A 22240-nucleotide genomic window follows, 5' to 3' on the forward strand; every position below is an offset into this window, starting at 1 on the left:
AAGGTGGTAGTATTTTGGCAGTTGGTTTATATGAACTTTTTAAATATGGCAATGAAATTCCATGATGCTTTTAGAGTAAAGAAATGCATGTTTTTGCAGTCATTAAATTTAAAATAAATCATCTAACGTAAGTTGAACACAAAACTGTCTTTAAAAGGTATTTGTTTTTTTAAAATCCAAAAAATGAATACTGAATTTAAAACTGTTAGATTATTAGACAATGCACATAGTGATGAAAGCACCGAGGTCAAACAGGTTGGAAAGGACAGGAAAGAGGATAAGAAGGTGAGGTTTGGGAGTTCTGAGCAGGACATCCATCCATGCTAATCTTCTAATACAGATTACAGTGAAACTAGATTTCTCTTTTTCTTTTTAATTAAAAACCATTTGGAATGAGAAGTTTTTCTTCCCCTGGCTGCTTATATTATGATTTCCACAATGTGTTACATTCTAGCCTATTTGTTTCTTATGTAAAATATAATATTTTCTTAGAACTTGCCTTTCAGTATATTTCATGACTCCTGACACACCTTTATAAATCTGTTCCATACTCTAAAATCTTCAATGTAGAGAATATAATATTTAGTAAATATTTTATAAATATTTAGTAAAAATTTTTAAAAATTTTTTAGAAAAGCTAAATTTTATTTATCAATTCCCTTTCCTATCTAATCATGTGGCCCACTCCAATCAAATTTCCATGATGTCTTTAACCTTGAGTTTGACTAAATCAACCCACTGAATTTGCTCTTTCAAAATCCTAAGACATCCTTTTTGGATCTAAAAGACTTTCAAAGATCATTCCTTTATCCAGGTAATCAAAATATAACATGGCAAAAAACAAACTCTTTAGCCATTATCCTTTGGCTGCATGAATATTTTCTGACAAAGCAGAAGGTAAAAAAAAGTGAAGGAAGTAAGGGGAGGGGAGGGAGAGAAGCAAAGAGGGAAGGGGAAAAGAAGAGTAAATATAAAACTATTAAAGAGATTGTTTTAAAATGAGTACATTTTTTTTTAAAGACCCCATACAGTCTGTTAGCAGATGTATTAGAATGCAACAGTTACTATCTTCTCAAAATGGTCTTACTATTTGCCATGATCCTCTTTTTAACTTATTTTTGCTAGTACCCATGTTTCTAAGGACAAGGGAAGTTTTTTTCATACTTTCAATATGAATACCACTATACTATATTATAATGCATAATGGTACTAAGAGCTGGAGCCCTCCCCAGCCACTGGGTTGCATTTAACCATAGTGAAAGCAAAATTATGTACTGTTCCACTCTACCAGGCAATGGCAGCAAACGTGCCCAGCAAGCACTTTGAACCAGTGCTTAGAGCCATAGAGCACTTTGAACAAGAAGGAACATCAAGGCTTAACTGGTTGTACTAATCTTTCTTCACTGCCCCCAAAAGCTATCTTTTTAAAATTCAGAGTTTACTTTTTATGACTATTTTCACATGAATTTATTTTTAAGAACTAAAGCATTATCCTAAAACATATTATTAGCTGACTTAGCACTACCCTAAAAATGATTTTTATGGACATTTTCTACAGAAAAACAAAAATCAAAATTATTTGTCTTTTCAGTTCAGAAGTCTCATGATTTTTTTAAACACACTTAAAACCACTCCATCTGTGATTTTTTTCATAAAGGATGTGAAAAGCGTCCAAAAGTCATCCAAACAGAGGGTCAACTATACCCCTAGATCCTTAATTTTGTGAAAGAAATTCTGTGGAGCTCACATGTGCCTGAGCTGTAAAACCTTAGCAATAATACTCCGATCCAGAACCCTCACTTTTAATAGTCAGGAGACTCCACACTTGACCTAGAGCAAAGCAGCAGTTTTTCTGATTCGGCTCTGGGCCTTCGCGTCCACAGTTCCCCTACACTTTGAGACCTGGGGGACAGCGTTTCAAACTGGATATAAGTCTCTTTTGCCAAATCATCTTCCCAGAGGGAGTCTGGCTTACACTGAAGTTTGCAAACTTTGTACAACAGGAAAAAAATCAACGGCAAGACAGCAACGCAGGCAGCACCACTCACCACCATCAGGAAAGACTCTTGAGAATCTCCTTCTTCAGCTCTGTCAGTAGAAAAGGTGATACACTGGTCTTTCTGGGGAGGCATTCCCTTTGGACAGACACATGCTATATACTGCCAACCAGGCAGCAAGCCATTTATGGTGACTCGGTTCTTGCTGGAGTTCACATTAAGCAGCAGCAGGTCCTTCTCACCATATTTGGAATAAAACACGGTCACTTCCGAGTTCTGGGTGGTGTTAACGGTGTCCCATGTCAAAACCACACTTTCTCCTGTTTCGCTGACCACCTGGAGGTTTTCTATTGTGGCATTCGCTTCCCTCCGCAGGGCTCGATCCAACAGTGCCAACTCTTCTCTTCTACTTGCGCTCACTGAGGGAAGCTTCCCGCCACCCATCTCTGCCTTAGCACTTCTTTTCCCATCTGGGCTGAGCGACTGTCGGCTAGCCGTGGTGGTGCTTGTGGATATTCTAGTGCTTGGAGTTGTAGCTGAAGAAGCAGTGGAGGAGAAGAAAGGAGACAAGGAGAAGGAAGCAGTGGAGGGAGGAGATGAAGTTGAAGTAGGAGGAAAAGTGGAAGAGGAGGAATAAGGCCAGGGAGACGATGATGAACCAGGCAGAGGCGCAGGGCCTCTAGATCCCGGCTGGACCTCTTGTTCAGGGTGATCCCCAGTTCTTCTTTCAGAATCATCTGATGAGACAGTGGCTGTGACATCACCGGCCACTGTCACAGTGACCACAGCTTCTGACATCCCAGCCAAGTTTTTGGCCTTACATTTGTAATCCCCAGCATCCATGTAAGAAATGCCCGTCAAGCTTATTATGGACCATCTGACTCCCTCCCCTGGAGATTCCTGAATTACTGGAATAAAGAAAAATGCATACTCTGTGAGAAAAAAGGAAAGAAAAGACTTGAGCAACATGCTAACTGAAAAGTAAACAATTTCTGGTCCTACACGCATACCTCTCACATAAGCGAAGAGAGAAGCAGCACACTGCAAGTCTCTGAAGGCAGGTGATGGTTCTGTAAGTGGTTTATATGGAAATCTAGGACATGCCAGGTGACATGAGGTTTGTATGGGAAATAGTATTTTAAAAATACATGGGGCTGAGAATTAAGAAACTTTGGCCTTAAGTAGTAAACTTTTGTCACTAAATAGTATGTGATTCTAGACAAGCCATCAGTTTTTGGACCTCTGTTTCCACACTTTTTAAATAAGGGGATAAGACAAAGTGATCTCAGATATCCCTTCCAATTTCAACCTACTGTGATTCTATAAAATGTTTATCACAAGATATTATTTAAATATTTCTCAAAATATTTTTTCATTGTAATAAAATGCCAACCATCCACACGGTCAGAAGGCATCATGGATCGTTTTCTAGCATGGAGGGGTCATAACTTCTGTTCCTTCCTTTCACAGTATATTTCATTTAGATAACCTGGTAAACCATGAGTTTGTTGTTGTTTTTTTTTAATTTTCCTCTGATGGAGGAAAGTTAAAGACAGAGGCCTATCTGCAACCACCCAGATGCTGAATCACACTGTTTTCCATCTAAGAAAAAAAAATCAGATTGTCTAATTTCATCTATGTGGTTAATCAGATAAACAAAGGAAAATATTAATCAGTAAAGTGTACCTTCCAAAATTTTTCCATTCAACACTCTTAGCAATATTTTATTAGAAATAGCCAGCCAATCTCAAACCATACAAAAACACAAGATTAAGTTCAGACATTTGTAAACACCTTATTTCAAAGGCCTGAATTAAGAAGATACCTGTATAATTGACTGGTGAACTATCTGGTCTGGTCCATGTGAGCTGAGGGGTGGGGTAGCCAGTGGCATCACACCGCAGCAGGACATTGCTGCCCAGAGCAGATGTGATCTGGGTAGCCGAGGTCATCACTGATGGCTTCAGACACTGCTCCAGCTCAGCCCGCTGAAACAAAATCCCCGTGAGGCGTTCCGGTTCACTACACACCATCATCGGATCAAGAAGTACTATTGCAGGGTCAGCGACTTTTGACAATGACATTATTTTGGAAATGTGACAGTCACAGAACCATGGGTTGTCCTGCAGACCTAGACCAGAAAGGAGGAAAAGGTTGATAAAGTTTTTCCTGATGACATCTGTCTACTCACAGCCTCGTGGGATGGCATTTCTGCACTCTGGCCCTGAAACCATAAGTACTTTGAGGGGTCAGAGTCACCTCTCTGTCAGTTTTACCCTGCCCTCCAGCCACCAAATTCAATGTGTCCTGTCGGTTCAAATCATCAGCAATCATGGGTGTGTGCATGCATACTCAGTTGTGTCCGCTCTGTGACCCCACAGACTTGTCACTCGCCAGCCTCCTCTGTCCATCAGACTTTCTCGCAAGAATACTGGAGTGGGTTGCCATTTCCTTCTCCAGGGGATCTTCCCAACCCAGGGATCAAACTTGGGTTTCCTGCATTGCAGGCAGACTCTTTACCATTGAGCCACCTGGAAATCCTTTAATGATCATAGCTAATAGTTATTGAACATTTATTATATACTAGACTCTGTTCCAAGCACTTACCTGTTATTATTTGATTTAATCCCTACAGTTCTATGAAAAGAGTATTGTTTCCCCCATTTTAAAAATGAAGAAGCTGATTCACAGAGAAACCAAATAACTTGACCAAGGTCATGTAGCTGATTAGTGTCAAAGTCAAGATCTGAAGTCAAGTATCACAGAATGTCATAAATATGGTGACAGCTTCTAGAGTGCCAGAAAGTATTCATATTATTATTAATATTATTATAGGGTGCTGAGAGGCACCTAGCTCAACCTGAAATATGTCAATATTTTGTGTGACTTTGAGGTAGTACAACTTCTGTGTAACGAAAGCAGAGAGTGAGACATAGGCAAAGTTAGGTAACAAGATTGGAAAAAAGTGGTAGAACATGGCTTGGCATGAATGTCCCATGTAGTGGCCATGGAGGTACACTGCTCAAATCCCCCTTCAAGAGAGAATCAGCGGCAGGAAATACAGTTAGCTGACAGCCTCCAGGTGCAAGCGCCTTCAGGATCTGCCTTGGCTTTCAGGACTGTTAGCCAAAGTGTTGTACCCTTCAAAGAGGCTGTCAGTGAAAGCGTAAAGAAAAGTGAGAAAAATATTATTGGGAAGTAGACAAAAGGGCACACCCTTGTTATGAAGCAGCAGAAAGCTTGGCAACACTATCACGGTGGTTAACATGGAAAATAGAAAATGTACTCAATGAAATGAATGTTCTAGCTAAGGATGGAGAAGGCAATGGCACCCCACTCCAGTACTCTTGCCTGGAGAATCCCATGGATGGAGGAGGCTGTTAGGCTGCAGTCCACGGGGTTGCTAAGAATCGGATGCGACTTCACTTTCACTTTTCACTTTCATGCATTGGAGAAGGGAATGGCAACCCACTCCAGAGTTCTTGCCTGGAGAATCCTAAGGACGGGGGAGCCTGGTGGGCTGCCGTCTATGGGGTCACACAGAGTCGGACACGACTGAAGTGACTTAGCAGCAGCAGCAGCTAAGGATATTTCCATGTGGTGTTGACACTGCTGCCTGGTGTCTTCTTGCTGCTCATAGTAAAATATAAAGAGACAATAGCTAAAGGAAGAATCGGTAAATGTAAAGGAGCTAAACCCAATAAAACTGCTTCTTACACCACCCTCTCCAAAATTCTCAAATTAAGAAAGGGTCTCAGAGCAAAAGTCAAATTCAGGTGGGTGGTTCTATACAATTAGTTGCTAGGATCTCAGAAAGATCTAAGATGGTGCCTTCAGAGCATTCAGTCAGACAGAAATCTTAAGGATCTTAAGGGTGATATCCCATACCAGCCTTACAAAAAAAGCCCAAGTTTAGAAAAGATTTATCTCAAAGAGATTTGTGGTTGTGGAGTGGATTTGTACTGATTTTTAAGAAGAAAAAATAGAACCACAAGTTTAAAAAAGTCTAACCATGGTGGAAGACTTAACCATTCATAAATTCCGGATTTCTCTCTATGCCTATTTTTATTATAACAGCACTTTGTGCGTGGTTCATATTTCTCTGCCAGTGTTGGTAAACCTTACTATTTCTACTATCTTCTATATTAGAAACTTCTTTTCTTTCATGGATGAATTACCTTAACCTTCTTCTCACATTTAGTGCCATGAATCTATAATCAGTTCTCTAATACTGATTTAAATTCTACTCAACCTGCCAATAAATATCAAATTCATTCTGTCATATAATATAATATGTGTAGAATACTCATATTTTCAAAAGACTTTGACTTTGTATGCCAGATTTTTTCTTTATAAAATAATAACAAAAACAGACTTACAGATATAGAGAACAGGCTTGTGGTTGTCAAGGGGGGAGTAGAGGAGGGGAGGGAAAGACTGGGAGTTTGGGATTAGCGGATACAAACTATTACATATAGGACGGATAGAAAACAAGGTACTACTGTACAGCGCAGGAAACTACATTTAATATCCTGTGGTGAACCATATGGAAAAGAATAGATACATGCATAACTGAGTCACTTTGCTATACAGCAGAAATTAAACACATTGTAAGTCAGTTATACTTTCATAAAAGTTAAAACTAAAATAATAACAACACAAAGCAGCAGTTATTGGCTGCTTCCTATGAGACAAATACTGCACGTATCAAAAATTGTAGAGGGTCTACATTTTACCCTGCTTTAGGGTAACCTGGTAGCTCAGCTGGTAAAGAATCCACCTGCCATGCAGGAGACCCTGGTTTGATTCCTGGGTCGGGAAGATCCACTGGAGAAGGGATAGGCTACCCACTCCAGTACTCTTGAGCTTCCCTGGCGGCTCAGCTGGTAAAGAATCTGCCTGCAATGCAGGAGACCTGCGTTGGATCCCTCGGTCAGGAAGATCCCCTGGAGAAGGGTATGGCTACCCACTCCAGTATTCTGGCTTGGAGAATTCCATGACTGTATAGGCCATGGGGTCGCAAAGAGTCAGTGAACAACTTTCACTTTCACTATCCTGATCTTAAAGTTCTCATTCTTAACAACCGTATATATGTCTTATACTGACCTCAGGAAGCTAGTATGATTCTTCCTATTTCATACCAGAAGACATTAAGGCACAAAGAAATTATTGCCTTGACATTGTAAGTAGCTTAGAGTCTCCCTGGTGGCTCAGACGGTAAAGCGTCTGCCTACAATGCGGGAGACCCAGGTTCAATCCCTGGCTAGGGAAGATCTCCTGGAGAAGGAAATGATAACCCACTCCAGTATTCTTGCCTGGAAAATCCCATGGACCGAGAAACCTGGTAAGCTACAGGCTATGGGGTTGCAAAGAGTCGGACATGACTGAGTGACTTCACTTTCACTTTCACTTAGGGTCCCAAGTCCTAGGTGTTTGAGCCTCCTAGTCTAATGCTTCTTCCACCATAATTCACTTATCTCTTTGCCACCTAAAAGCATCTAGAGTATGGGTGGCAGCTGTAAGTGCTGTCATCTACAAATAACAAGTGTTAAAACAGCAATATTTGCAGCATAACTGTCTATATAGGGAAAGATCAAGAGCTATAAAATTAAGAGTTTCATTTATACTTTGAAACTGTTAAAAAAAAAAGTGTTAATGGTAAAACAAAATTCTGTAAAAATTAATCCAAAGGATTACATCTAAAAGCTATGTGTTTATTTTTAAATCCCTCAAAAATAAAATATTTATTCATGCTATGAACATCTAAAGTTAAGGGTACAACTTTTAAAGCTTTAATAATAATAGTAATCTAGAGCTGAACACATTCAATGTTTTTTTCTTCTGGGGACAAAGCTACAAGAACTCACTGAAAGTTAAACTATTACTTATACTGCATTCCTTGGCAAAGTGCCAACCACAACCAGTAATTTGCATTAATTAATTTTAAACTACTCTTGGATAGGGGTAAATGAACTTTGCCTTGTTCCATTTCTCAAAGGATAATGTTTTTTGTGCATCACAGTAGTTGGATATGCTATTCTTTATGAAAAGTCAGCAATAAATTCCAGTACAAAAGCTATTCTATAGACTATAAGCTCTTGAAGGCAAAATCATGCCTTAGTCAACTTTGTGGAGGCAGTTTTCCTTAACAATTCAAAACGTAAAGCCTTTTTAACAAATGGTGCTAGAACTCCTGGACATCTATTTGGGAACAAATAGACCTTAATCCCTACCTCATACTATACTCAAAAACTGTCTTGAGCTGGGTCATAGTTATAAGCATAAAAACTAAGAATATAAAGCTAAAAACTGAATATAAAAGTTAAAACTACAAAGAAAGTCTATCTCTATGACCTGTGAAAGTGAAAGTGAAGTCGCTTAGTCATGTCCAACTCTTTGTGACCCCATGGACTGTACCTGCCAAGCTCCTCTATCCATGGGATTTTCCAGGCAAGATTACTAGAGTGGGTTGCCATTTCCTTCTCCAGGGGATCTTCCTAACCCAGGGATCGAACCTGGGTCTGCTGCATTGCAGGCAGACTCTTTACCATCTGAGCCACAAGGGGGCTTCCTCTGACCTGTAGGTATGCAAATATTTCTTAGATGGTACACAGACATCACTAACAATAAAAGGAAAAACTGATAAATCAGATGTCATCAAAATTTTAAGCTTTCTTACAAAAGACATCATGAAGAAAATTTTTTTAAAAAAAGACATCATGAAGAAAATCAATAGACAAGTCACAGACTTGAGAAAATATTCACAATACATATAATTAATGAAGACTTATACTCAGTAATAAAAAGATAAACATTAAAAATTATAAATATACCAATGGTCAATAAGTAAATGTAAATGGTCAATAAGTAAATGTAAATGGTCAATATCATTACTCATCAGGGAAATGCAAACTAAAATGACAATATAATACCACTCCCCTGACATAACCATTCCCAAGAATAACAAAAATAATAAAGACTGACAATGTCAAGTGCTGCTGAGGATGTGGAACAGACCGTGCTAATGGAGGTGTAGAACAGCACAACCTCTGGAAAACTGGCAGTTTCTTTCTTAAAAAGTTATATATCTAGCCATCCTATGATTTAACTATTTCAATCCTAGGAGTTTATCCTAGAGAAATGAGAACATAGCCACAAAAACTTTGCACAAAAATGTTAATAGCAGCTTAATTCATAATAAAGCTTATCCTGTGACTTAACAATTTCAATCCTAGGGATTTATCCTAGAGAAATGAGAGCATAGCCACTAAAACTTTGCACAAAAAATGTGAATAGCAGCTTAATTCATAATAAAGCTAAAAACTGGAAACAGTCCATCTGTCCAACAACAGGACAAAAGATGAATAACTGGTACACTTCTACAATTGAATAGAGTGAGCAATAAGAAACTACCAACATGTGCAATGACATGGTTGAATCTCAAAAAAATATATAATGTTGAGTGAAAGAAGCCAAGCACAAAAGCACCTCAAATGAAATTATAGATTAGGCAAAATTAATTTATGGTCATAGAAATAAAAGTAGTAGTTCTCTGGGGTGGGGAAAGACTGATGAGACAGGGCACAGGGAAACTTTCTAGGGTGATGGAAATGCTCTGTATCTTGATGAGGGTGTGTGTTTTGTGCAGGTATAGGTTTACCATCATTTGCTAAATTGTACACAAGATTCACGGTATGCATATGATATCTCAATTCCTCAAATTAAAAAATAGTTTAAGGAGTTCCCTGATTGCCTAGTGGTTAGGATTCCCAGCTTTCACTGCCATGGCCTGGGCTCAATCACTGGTCAGGGAACTGAGATCCCATAAGCCATACGGTGCAGCCAAAAAAAATTTTTAATTAAATTTTTAAAAATAAAATTGTTTTTAAAGTTTAAAAAATAAAAGTGATGTCTCTGGAGATGGACTGTGAAGTTGAAACTCTGCCTCTTTACCGGCTGGAAAAAGAAGATGATGACAATTACAGACCCACCTCATGGGGTTGTCCTAGAGCCTGAGACTCTGCCAGGCAGTCCTCAGATGAATGTCTGGCAAAGGGTAAGCCTTAATTGTATGGATTTGTCTTCTTTGTGCCTAGGAAAGAGCAGGTAAGCCAATAGAGAATCAGAAGTATTTGTCAAACTAAATTAATGCCATTTTACAGAATTTTGTGGGAATACTCAGGGCCACCACTGCCCTTTGGCAAACTCCAGTCTGAATTTTTTGTTGTTTAGTTGCTAAATCGTGTCTGACTCTTTTATGACTGCATAGACTGTATCCCACCAGACTCCTCTGTCCATGGGGTTTCCCAGGCAAAAACACTGGAGTAGGTTGCCATGTCCTTCTCCAGGGGATTTTCCCGACCCCGGGATCAAAACCATCTCCTGCATTGGCAGGCGGCTTCTTTACTCCTGAGCCACCAAGGAAGCCATTCTGAATAGAAGAGCCCTTTACAACTAACCAACTTTAGGTTCCCGTAAGAAGAACACAAAAAAGCAATTTATACTCTTCTACTACCGAGTTTTTCCTCCAAGGTAAACAGTGTTAGGCCTTACAAACTTTGCCTGTGTAAATATTTCCTTATTCTTGAAAAAGAGGTCATGGAAATTTACCTGTACTGCAAATCAGTCTAGTTTCATAGTTAATTTAAATGCTTATTTGCAGGACACTACTTTACATTTTATAACTACATTAAAGGACAATTTTATTAGGTTGATATTTTTATTCACACGGAAGAGAAATGGAGTAACTGAAAAGCTTCTCCCTAAATTCTTCTTTATTAAATAAATATTTGATTTAAATAGATCAGTAAAATAATATATATGACGAAAATAACTCTGGTATTACTACATACCTTGCATTACCAAGCAGTGGGGAAGAGCAAGGGTTCTACAACCAAATGGTTTGTATTCAAACCCTACCTCCATCACTATGGAATAAATGAATCTGGGTAAGTGTTACAGTACTTATCATGGGGTTAATGTGAGACTAGAAGAAGTTATATCCATAAATTATAAGAACTCGGCTTGGCCTAGCATCCATCAGTATTAGCTACTATTACTATTATAAACAATCTGTTAACAATAAACATAGGGTAATAAAAAAGAAATGAAAAGAGAATGTATTCCATTATAATAGTACAAAAGTAAACAGGGCACCTGGAAAGATATAATTGCTACAGTTAAGCACTTGAGTTCTAAATAATCTAGAGTTGGTTCTCACTACCATATTTAAACAATGAAATTGGAAGACTTTGGTACATGATAGTTTAACAAAAAAAGTCAAACTAGAGAAGTCCTTCTTTGTAAGATACTCACATCTCAGTCACAATTGCTATGGATTGTTGTTGATCTAAAATCATAGCCTCAGCAACTGTCCGATTTATATTCTAAAAGATTGTAACATAAACTGCATTCTCATTACATTTCTATTAGCAAGATGAAGTAAATCCTGTTATCTCCATTTTCCAGATGTGAAAACTGAGTTTTCTGTGTGTGATGCACACACATGAACAAGTTTTCTTTGCAGAGGGTAGCATTTCTTTCCCCATTTTGTTATGCAGCAGTCATGACTTTGCTTTGGTCAGCTGCCACACATGACTGGACATGTTTCAAAATATCTTTTATTGCTTATTATTATGATTATAAAAAGTAATGCATGATCACTGCAGAACATTTTGAAAATACAGAAAAGCAGAAAGATGTCAAAGAGAACAGTTAATCAATTAGTATAACTTTTAGTCTTTTTCTTTGCAAATTGTAAAATACTCATGATCATATATTATTGCATGATCATGTAAAATTACATAAATTTAATGTTATACTAAAAGTATTCTTGTGTAAGTTTGTAAATAATCTGAACTGTTCCTCAATAAAATATTAGCAAACCAAATCCCAGAATACAGTAAAAGGATCATATACCATAACCAAGTGGAATTTATTCCAAGGATGCAAGGATGGTTTAACATCCACAATTTAATCAGTGTAACATATCATTTAGCAAATTGAAGGATGAAACACATGATCCTCTCAATAGATACAGAAAAAGCATCTGACAAAATTCAAAATCCATTTATGATTAAAAAAAAAACTCTCAACAAAATGGGTATAGAGGGAATGTACCTCAACATGGTAAAAGCCATATATGATAAACTCATAGTTAACACCATACTCAAGGATGGAAAGCTGAGTAAGATTAGAAACAACGTAAGGATGCTTAGTCTCACCACTTTGATTCAACACTATACTGGAAGTACTAGCCAAAAAAAAAAGAAAAAAAAAAAGGCACTTGTATCTAAAAAGGAAGACGCAAAACTGTCACTATTTGCAGATGACATGAAACTATATATAGAAAACACTAAAAAACCACCAAAAAAAGAACCATGAATTCAATAAACTCACATGATACTAAATCAATATACAGAAATCTGTGGCATTTCTATACACTAACAACAGCAATCAGAAAGAAAAATTAAGAAAACAATCCCATTTATAATTGCAACAAAAAGAATAAAATACCTGGAAATAAATTTAACTAAGAAAATGAAAATCTGCACACAAAAAACTATAAGACACTAATGAAAGAAATTGAGGATGATGAAAATAAATGGAATGATATACTGTGCTCATAGATTGAAAGAATTAATATTTTCAAAATAACTATATTACCGAAAGTGACCTATATATCCAATGCTATCTAATCAAAATTTCAATGGCATAGTTCACAGAACTACAACAAACAATTCTTAAATTTGTATCAGACCACAGAGGATCCCAAATAGCCAGAATAATCTTGAGAAAGAAAAAAGCTGGAGATACTATGGTTCCAGACTTCAAATTATAGTACAAAGCTGTAAAAATCAAAGAGTATAGTACTAGTGCAAAAACAGGCACACAGATCAGTGGAACAGAACTGAAAGCCTAGAAACAAATCCACACAGGTGTGGACAATTTACAACACAGGAATAAAGAACATGAAAAGGAGAAAGGGCAGTCTTCAATAAGTGGTGTGGGGATAGCTGGACAGCCACATGAAAAAGAACGAAACTAGACCACTACCTCGGAGAAAGCGATGGCACCCCACTCCAGTACTCTTGCCTGGAAAATCCCATGGATGGAGGAGCCTGGTGGGCTGCAGTCCATGGGGTCGCTAGGAGTCAGACATGACTGAACGACTTCACTTTCACTTTTCCCTTTCATGCATTGGAGAAGGAAATGGCAACCCACTCCAGTGTTCTTGCCTGGAGAATCCCAGGGACGGGGGAGCCTGGTGGGCTGCCGTCTATGGAGTCGCACAGAGTCGGACACGACTGAAGCGACTTAGCAGCAGCAGCAGCAGCAGACCACTTTCTTACACTATACACAAAAATTAACTCAAAATGGATTTAAGACTTGAATATAAGACTTCAAACCATAAAATTTCTAGAAGAAAATATAGGTGATAACCTCACTGACTTTGGTCTAAGTGATGTTTTGTGGATCTGACTCAAAAGGCAAGGAAAGCAAAAAGAAAGTATTAATATTCTATAAAATTATTTCTTCATATTAATATTAGCAACTAATCATTAGAGAGCTATTAGTAGCCACTTAGTAATTTGATTTTATTTTCTAGTCTGTATCTCCATTGAGTAATATTATTAGAATTAGGAATTGGATTCAAAGAAACTTTTAAAAATACATAGCAAAATAAAACTCCTATGCTATGAAATTTTAAGTTATGAAAATATCTAGCCATTAATGTTACTCATAAGAATCAAACTAGTCACTAGAATAAAGTAATTAAGTACTACAGTATGGTTTTGCATGGCTATCACAGTATATTTATTAATATTTAAGGACTCCACAACAATTGCTAAATTAAACTGATTTTTTTTCTCTAACCACCCTAAAATGCTTCTCTTATTATATAAACAAAAATGTCTGAAGGATAGATAGTGGTCAAAACATGAAACATCTGTGCAAGAAAAATTTTGTGACTTTTTCTCTCTTTGGTTCTTATGGAGAAAATATTTTTAGTTTCATAAGCACTAAAATGCATATAAATTTCAACAAAAGTAATGCTAAGCCATTTAAGTGCTGTCACAGTATTTATTTTTTTTTCCAATTAAAACACTTTTTATTGAAGTGTAGTTGAGATACAATATATGATATAGGTGTACGATATAGTGATTCAAAATTTTTAAAGGTTATACTCCATTTACAATTATTATAAAATACATAGTACTTTCCTTTCTATAAAAAATATCAAATTTATCTTTCACTTATATTTTATTTCAGAAAATATTTACTAAGTGATTTTGCTCAGTAGAAATTTCTGGCACAATTTCTTAGCACCCAGTTGCTTCTCATTCCAAAGTCTTATAAGTCATTTCAATGACCAAACATTTAAATTTTCTTTCATTTTTCTGAGAATTAAAACTTCTTCTGCAGCCATGACGAACATATCTTGTGCAATTCAAAAAAGCCTTATGGGATGAACAAAACATGTGTCATCGCTCAATCATGTCCGACTCTTTGTGACCCCATGGATTGTAGCCTACGAGGCTCCTCCGACCATGGGATTTTCCAGGCAAGAGTACTGGAGTGGGTTGCCATTTCCTTCTCCAGGGGATCTTCCCGACCCAGTGATCGAACCCGGGTCTCCTGCACTGCAGGCAGACACTTTAGCAAATCAAATTGTTTTGTCAAAGCTTCAGGTCTGTGTCTCATACAAAAGTGGGAAAAGGCCTCACTGCCCACAGATACTGTTGAGAAGGGTCTCATTTCACTGACTTCAACTGGGCAGTCACATTTACTGGGCATTCAGGAGAGCCCTGTGCAAGGCACTGTAGGAAGACAAACAAAAAGAGAAGAGAAGAGCTTGCTAGAAGGAGCTTACGTGATAAGAATCCAAGATAAATATCCATAGAATCTAAACAAATTCAGGATCAAAATACACAAGATTAAACACAGCTAAACTAACAGATTAAATCCATTAGGAGACCCATCTAGGGTCAGTAAAATAACTGGTGTTTAGATTAGTTTGTTTATTTGTTTTTTAATTAAGAATATATGGAGGCTACAGGGCTTTCCTGTTCGCTCAGATGGTAAACAACCTGCCTGCAATGCAGGAGACCTGGGTTCGAACCCAGGGTCGGGAAGATCCCCTGGGAAGGGAATGGATACCCACTCAGTATTCTTGCCTGGAGAATCCCATGGACAAAGGAGCCTGGTGGGCTACAGTCCATGGGGTCACAACAAGTTGGACACAACTGAGTGACTCACATATATACACACACATCTGGAAGCTATACTTCCTAACCAACTAAACCACTGCTACTTAATAAAGATGCAGATGCTCTTCCCTCCCTCCTGAAGACCCTGATAAAGGGCTGAAAAGAGACCAGAGCAAAACGTCAGTTGTGGCAGAGTATGGAGCACTGATGTGCTCGTGAGAATCAGAGTGGGTTGATAGATTTTGTCATTCTTTTCCAGGTTCTCTAAGAGCAGCATTTGTCTCTCAGTTTATGAGGCAAGTTTCTTTCCCTCCCCTCACATGCACACACAGACACCTGCTGCCCTCATTCCACAAACATGGATGCATTCGTGCTCATATACATACACACATGGTGTGCACATATACAGACACAAAAAGAGTCATTATACCTTACACAGGGCAGGCCGGTAAACTGACCTCGGTCAAATGATAAAGGTACTACTCCATCAAAAGTGCAAGTACAGAGTAAAACACCAGATCCAATAGATGCAAAAATACTGGACAACTGAAGAAGGTACACAGAGCAAACTGGACCTGAAAAGCCCAGAGGCTGTGAGCTTACCGAGAATAATTCTTCTTGGTGGAAGGTCCAGGCTTCTGGATGATGCTGTCCCTAAGTGGGACCAGCTTTCCAGGAAATCTGGTGGCAGTGTGGTTAATCTGTTGCTTGATAAATCCAAGTAGGCAAGGTTCTTCAGGTACCTGACTGCCTCCTTTGGCACACTGGTTATTCTGTTATTGTGCAAATCCAGGGTCCTCAGACGGGGCATGTCCCTCAGAGATGTCCAAGGGAAAGCCGTCAGAGAATTTCCATCTAAGCGCAACTCATGTAGATGCTTTAAGTTGTAAAAGCTGCTGATGTCAAGGCTGGCCACAGAATTGTAAGTCAGCCAGAGGTACTGGAGTTCCATCAGGTAGTAGAAGGCCTCGGCGGGGATCCTACGGATAACGGTCTTTTCTATGCGAAGTTTCACAGTGTCCACGGGAAAGTTTGTAGGTACTTCATTCATATCAAGGTCATTACATAGCACCGCCCTAGTGTCACAAAGCAATGGAAGGAAATCTGTTTTCTGAGATGCATTTGAAAAAAGTAATACTTATTTGAAATATGCATTGAATTTTTCATTCCCTACTGGTTTGCACGAAGTATCCATTCAGCCTAGCTTAATGCTCAGTAATAATTTGTCATCCTCATCACCTTCTTCTAGGTGGAACCATATGAAATGGCCATTTTTGCACATTCAAAACCATCAAATATCATTAATTTCATGTGACTCAACCTGAGCCTTTTATGTGTCAGGCATGTGCAATATACATCACATTGCACCCCTTTTTAATCATCACAACAGCCCTATGAACTGATATTAGGGAATAGGTAAAGGTACCAGCTCTAGAGTCAGTCTGGTCTTGGTTTGACTCTAAGCTCTAACATCGTGGCCATGGGAAGCCACTTCACCAGTCTCAACTCATCTTCCCACATGGTACTCTTATGGTGACTAATTGAAATGGATGGAAAAGTTTACACCTTCTTGGCACTCAGTTGGTGTTTGCTAACAAGCACTCAATAGGTGTTTGCTATTACTATCATCAATCTCATTTTTATAGATAAAATAACTGAGGCCCATCAACATTAGGTAACTTCCCAGAGTCACAGAGCTAGTGGTTTACACAACCATCTTTCAAACCAACATCTGTCCAGCTCCAAAGTGTACACTCTAAACTTCTTTAGGAAATGCCCCATTTAAAAAGAATCCCTTATTGAAGTTATAAATTGATCCTTATGAAGATGAGCACAAGAGAAAGGAAGAAAGAAAGGAGGGAAGGGAGGAAAGAAAAGGCAAGTGTTCATATTGGATGACCAAAATTAAGCTCTGTTTTAACAGTGTGACCAATGCATTGTTTTCAGCCTAAGAAATAAACCAACTAACTGCAAGCTTTTTTTTTTTTTTACCGCTCACAATTTAAGTGACCTTGCGCAAATGACATCATGATCTTGTTTGTGGCATATAGAAAAACAGGCATAGGAAAACAAGCCTGTCCATGTGTGGGTGTAAAGAATGAAAAATCAGAAAATTTAGATTCATTTAAACCTGAAAAAAAAGACCTATTTATCTTCCATTATATATTCAGCTCTACCAGATTGCTGAAAATAATTAACATAAAGCATCATCTGAATTATGATACACTACACATGTAGTAAACAGTCAATAAAACAGCCTTTCAGTAAAACACATCACATTAAATCAGTGAATTTTCAAAGCCAGGCCATGATGTAAAGAGCAGGAAGCATCATAAGCAATGTGCTGGCTGCCTCATCTTCTCTCTTTAGGGGAAGTGCCTATGCATCATTGGAATTCTCTAGGCATACCTCTTCATCTCTATTCTGAATCACAAATTTCAGTGTGCTTTATACCAGAATGATCCAGCTTCTCCTCATTAAGTTACCATTCCAGTGCATTGTATTGGATAAAGCCTTAATTGGAAGCTAAAAGACCTAGTCTCTTTGTCAGCCAGTCACTGCAACAATTCAACACTGTGATCTCGGACAAGCCATTTCGTCTCTATATGATTTATTCATTTAAAAAATTACAGTGGTCACATGATTATTTCTGGAGTTCTTGTCAGGTATAACATGCTATGATTTTTATAAAATGCATCAATAATGGGGCCACCATGAAGACGGAAACACTTCTGTGACTGTTTTCTGAAAGGTAGTCTGATCTGAGTCATAACTGCAGTATATCTTTTGCCAAGTAGGTCTTAAATTGTTACATTCTTCTGTCTTTAACCACCTTGAGTGATTATCTCAGATACCAGGAGTTAGTAAATTTTATACAATAACATGAAAAATTATACAAAATATGTTAATTATTAGTTATTTGTATAAATTTGTAAGACATAAATTGAGTGATTCTTTTAACAAATTACTTTGAGGCTCACTGTTCACTTCAACTGAGTCACACAAAAAATCTGACTTTGTTACTAAAAATTTTCTCTCTCAAAAAAAGTTTACTGTATTTAGCCAATAAGAGTTCTGTTTTATATTTAACTTCTATCTGAAAGGACTCATGCATATTATAAATAAACACCTGTTCTCACTTCACAAGCATATATTAAAGAAACACAGAAGTTAAGGAACTTCTGCAAGGTTCCACTGTCCAACACAAAAGGTTGATCCATTTCTTTCAAATTCTAACATCTTAAAATGAAAAATTCTGATTATGAACATCTCTAATTTCACTCATGTGATCGTCCTTCCTACTTCCTAAAGTCTATTCAGTTGGCATAAATAATCCTCAAAATGAAAGGGAAAACCCTGGAAGCAAATGATCTGGGCATGTCACACACATTCTGATCAGACCTGCCCACTTTTGCTTTCTATAAACAGGTTGAACTGGCCACACAGATTTCAGTGGTTTGACCTCCTGCCAGGTTCACTGTGTGAATACAAGTGCAATGAATATTTTAGTAACACAATGTGTTTGAGAGTTTCAAATAATTTGAGGGGCTTTGAAGGAGTTAAACTGATCGAAGTGAAAACAATGGAGTAGGCAACCAGGATTAACACAGTTACATTAAAGCTTATCTAAATTAAGCCTCCTCTCTGATTTCTGAGCAGTCAACTGCTTTCAAAACAAAGCCATCTGGTTTAAGTCCTTTTCCTCCGAATCAGAACACTGAGTAGCAAGGAGAGAAGCATACCTTGATCCCAGGCCATCATTTCTGCCGTGATAATCACAGGTGCACTGTGAAGGACATAAACAGCTCACTCTCTCCAATAAGCTAAGTGCAATACACAGACTTGCAAAGAGATGCATGGCTCCTTTTAGAGGTTATTTGGACAAAAGGTAAAAACCAAATCCTAAGCATTCAGAAACTGGTGCGCCAGGAATACAAATGGCCATTTAGTAACAGCAGATTACACAGGATTAGCTGAGATCTGTAGTTACTTAACCTTCAAGCGTAGCTTGCAGGGGATCAATCTGCCTAGACTTTGAAACTGGTTTCAGCAAAATAACACATTCTACGAGAAGTAAAAATCAAACAAGTGTCAAGAAAATTTCAATAGTTTCTCATATCTAAATTTGCCAGGAAATGCCTATCAAATCCCTTTTCCTTAGATGTATTGCTACTATACCTTGAAGAAACACATAATGTTCAAAATACTTCAGTGTCTTATCAGATGTTAGAAAACACTGTAGATTACTTGCATGTTAAACATTATAAATTTTACTTTTTGCTTTCTACCAGCATGCATAATATTCAGTTTTATAAAATTTAGCTTTAAAGATAGAAGTGCATGACATAAAATTGATTTAATCAATATTGCCACATTCTGCTTAGCCCCCAAAAGCAAACTAAATAAAGTCCACTACCTAGAGTATTTTAGGCAAAATGCTTGAATTCACCACTGTCACAGCAGCACTGAGACTCTGGTAAGAGAGCATCCTGCGATGCTCCCAGGTCCTCACTATGCAGTGCAGGCTCATGATCAACACATTTTTCAGTGAAGGTTATTATCTTTATTCTAGAACATATTTTGCTCCAAGCAAACTTCCCAAGTTATGAGCAATCAAACATTATCTGAAGCTCAATTCTCCTGTCTGCTAGCATATATTAGGCTCTGTCTAAAAAAAATTAAATATTTAAAAAACTAATTCCATACCCATAACATGGAATGGAATGGTCAGTCAAGGATTTAGGTAATAAATATATAAGGCACTTAATTTTCTTTTGACATGGTTCTATTCATCATCTTTAAATCAAAAAATATTTAAGAAAATTAATTTCATAAAAATAAGATTATGGAAAACACTATTTAAAACTAATAATACACATACAGAAACAACAGCATCAAATGAATTTTCTCAAAATAAAATACTGCAAAGATTCAGAATCTGCACAATTCATTTGCTCATTCAGTATTTACTGAGCATTTAAAGAATTCAGTGCTTTGTACTATGTACAAGCACTAAACTAAGTCCTAAGGGTAGAATTGATGCTTTTGAACTGTGGTGTTGGAGAAGATTCTTGAGAGTCCCTTGGACTGTAAGGAGATCCAACCAGTCCATCCTAAAGGAAATCAGTCCTGAATATTCATTGGAAGGACTGATGCTGAAGCTGAAACTCCAATACTTTGGCAACCTGATGCAAAGAACCAACTTATCTGAAAAGACCCTGAGGCTGGGAAAGATTGAAAGTGAGAGGAGAAAGGGACGACAGAGGATGAGATGGTTGGATGGCATCACCAACTCAATGGACATGAGTTTGAATAAACTCCAGGAGTTGGTGATGGACAGGGAGGCCTGGTGTGCTGCAGTCCATGTGGTTGCAAAGAGTCAGACACAACTGAGCAACTGAACTGAACTGAGGGGTAGAAAGATGGATAAGACATGATCACTACACAAAAGGAATCACATGACAAAGAGAGGCACAGAATACACTTGGAAGAAGCACAAGAGATCAGCAGACCCAACAGTATTGGTGGGGAAAGGCTTCCTAGAGCAAGTGGTACCTGAGATGCCCCTATGAGGCACACCAATGTATTAAGTGGAAAATCTGAAAGAGGCAAGCAGAACAGCAGGAACCAAAGGAGGAAGCAAGAAAGAGTGTGTAGTTCTTAGAGAAATATAAGCATTTCAAGTTGTATGTACGATACACACACACAGGAGCAAGAGAAAACAAGACAAAAAGCTGAAAAGTTCCCTTGGACCATGTCAAAAAGGGTCATGAGGGTCCAACTGACAGACTTATAGTTACTTGGCAGACGATTGATTTTTTTGGTTAAGATATATGCATTTTTTTTAAAAAAGGAGAAATTACTTTTATTTCTTTAAGATATTTATTTTTTTGGCAGTGCTGGGTCTTAGCTGTAGCACTTGGGATCATCAGTCTTTGTTGTCCACGCAGGATCTTTAGTTGTGGCATGTGGATCTTTTTAGCTGCAGCACGAGAACCCCTGGTTATGGCATGTGGGATCTAGTTCCCTGACTAGGGGCTAAACCCAGGCCTCCTGTCCTGGGGGCTCGGAGTCTTAGACATCGGACTACCAGGGAAGTACTGACTGAAGGTTTTCTGAGCTGAAGATTTTGGGGAAGGGAATTTTATTTTTAAAAGAAGAGTATTCCAGTTATAAAGCTGATACATTGATTACAGTGGGGAAAAGGCAGAGGATGGAGAAATAAATTAGCAGATTATTATAGCAGTTTACCAGTACAAACATATGGATAGTTGTATATATTTGGATTAGTGTCCTGGTTTTAGAAAAGGCAGAGGAACCAGAGATCAAATTGCCAGCATCCACTGGATCATGGAAAAAGCAAGAGAGTTCCAAAAAAAAACATCTATTTCGGCTTTATTGACTATGCCAAAGCCTTTGACTGTGTGGATCACAATAAACTATGGAAAATTCTGAGAGAGATGGGAATACCAGACCACCTGACCTTCCTCTTGAGAAACCTGTATGCAGGTCAGGAAGCAACAGATAGAACTGGACATGGAACAACAGACTGGTTCCAAACAGGAAAAGGAGTATGCCTAGGCTGTATATTGTCACCCTGCTTATTTAACTTATATGCAGAGTACATCATGAAAAACGCTGGACTGGAAGAAGGGCAAGCTGGAATCAAGATTGACGGGAGAAATATCAATAACCTCAGATATGCAGATGACACCACCCTTATGGCAGAAAGTGAAGAGGAACTCAAAAGCCTCTTGATGAAAGTGAAAGCGGAGAGTGGAAAAAGTTGGCTTAAAGCTCAACATTCAGAAAACTAAGATCATGTCATCCGGTCCCATCCCTTCATGGCAAATAGATGGGGAAACAGTGGAAACCGTGTCAGACTTTATTTTTTGGGCTCCAAAACCACTGCAGATGGTGACTGCAGCCATGAAATTAAAAGACACTTACTCCTTGGAAGAAAAGTTATGACCAACCTAGATAGCATATTCAAAACCAGAGACATTACTTTGCCAACTAAGATCCATCTAG

The 22240-nt window shown here is 38.0% G+C and overlaps 1 protein-coding gene and 1 non-coding gene across 2 annotated transcripts; one reads left to right on the forward strand and one right to left on the reverse strand.

Annotated features, from left to right (window-relative positions):
• Window positions 1-1802: 1802 nt before the first annotated feature.
• On the reverse strand, window positions 1803-19067 carry LRIT3 (leucine rich repeat, Ig-like and transmembrane domains 3). The gene is made up of 4 exons (XM_052642402.1): window positions 18952-19067; window positions 15812-16284; window positions 3823-4128; window positions 1803-2905 (listed from the first exon to the last, which is right to left on the reverse strand). Exons 1-4 carry the CDS (start codon window positions 19065-19067, stop codon window positions 1803-1805), a joined length of 1998 nt encoding a protein of 665 aa, XP_052498362.1.
• Window positions 7197-7268, forward strand: TRNAC-ACA (transfer RNA cysteine (anticodon ACA)). Its single transcript has one exon. It is a non-coding gene; the product is annotated as a tRNA-Cys (tRNA).
• Window positions 19068-22240: the final 3173 nt, after the last annotated feature.

This window comes from Budorcas taxicolor, chromosome 6 (genome assembly GCF_023091745.1).
Source record: "Budorcas taxicolor isolate Tak-1 chromosome 6, Takin1.1, whole genome shotgun sequence".
Classification (NCBI taxonomy): Eukaryota; Metazoa; Chordata; class Mammalia; order Artiodactyla; family Bovidae; genus Budorcas; species Budorcas taxicolor.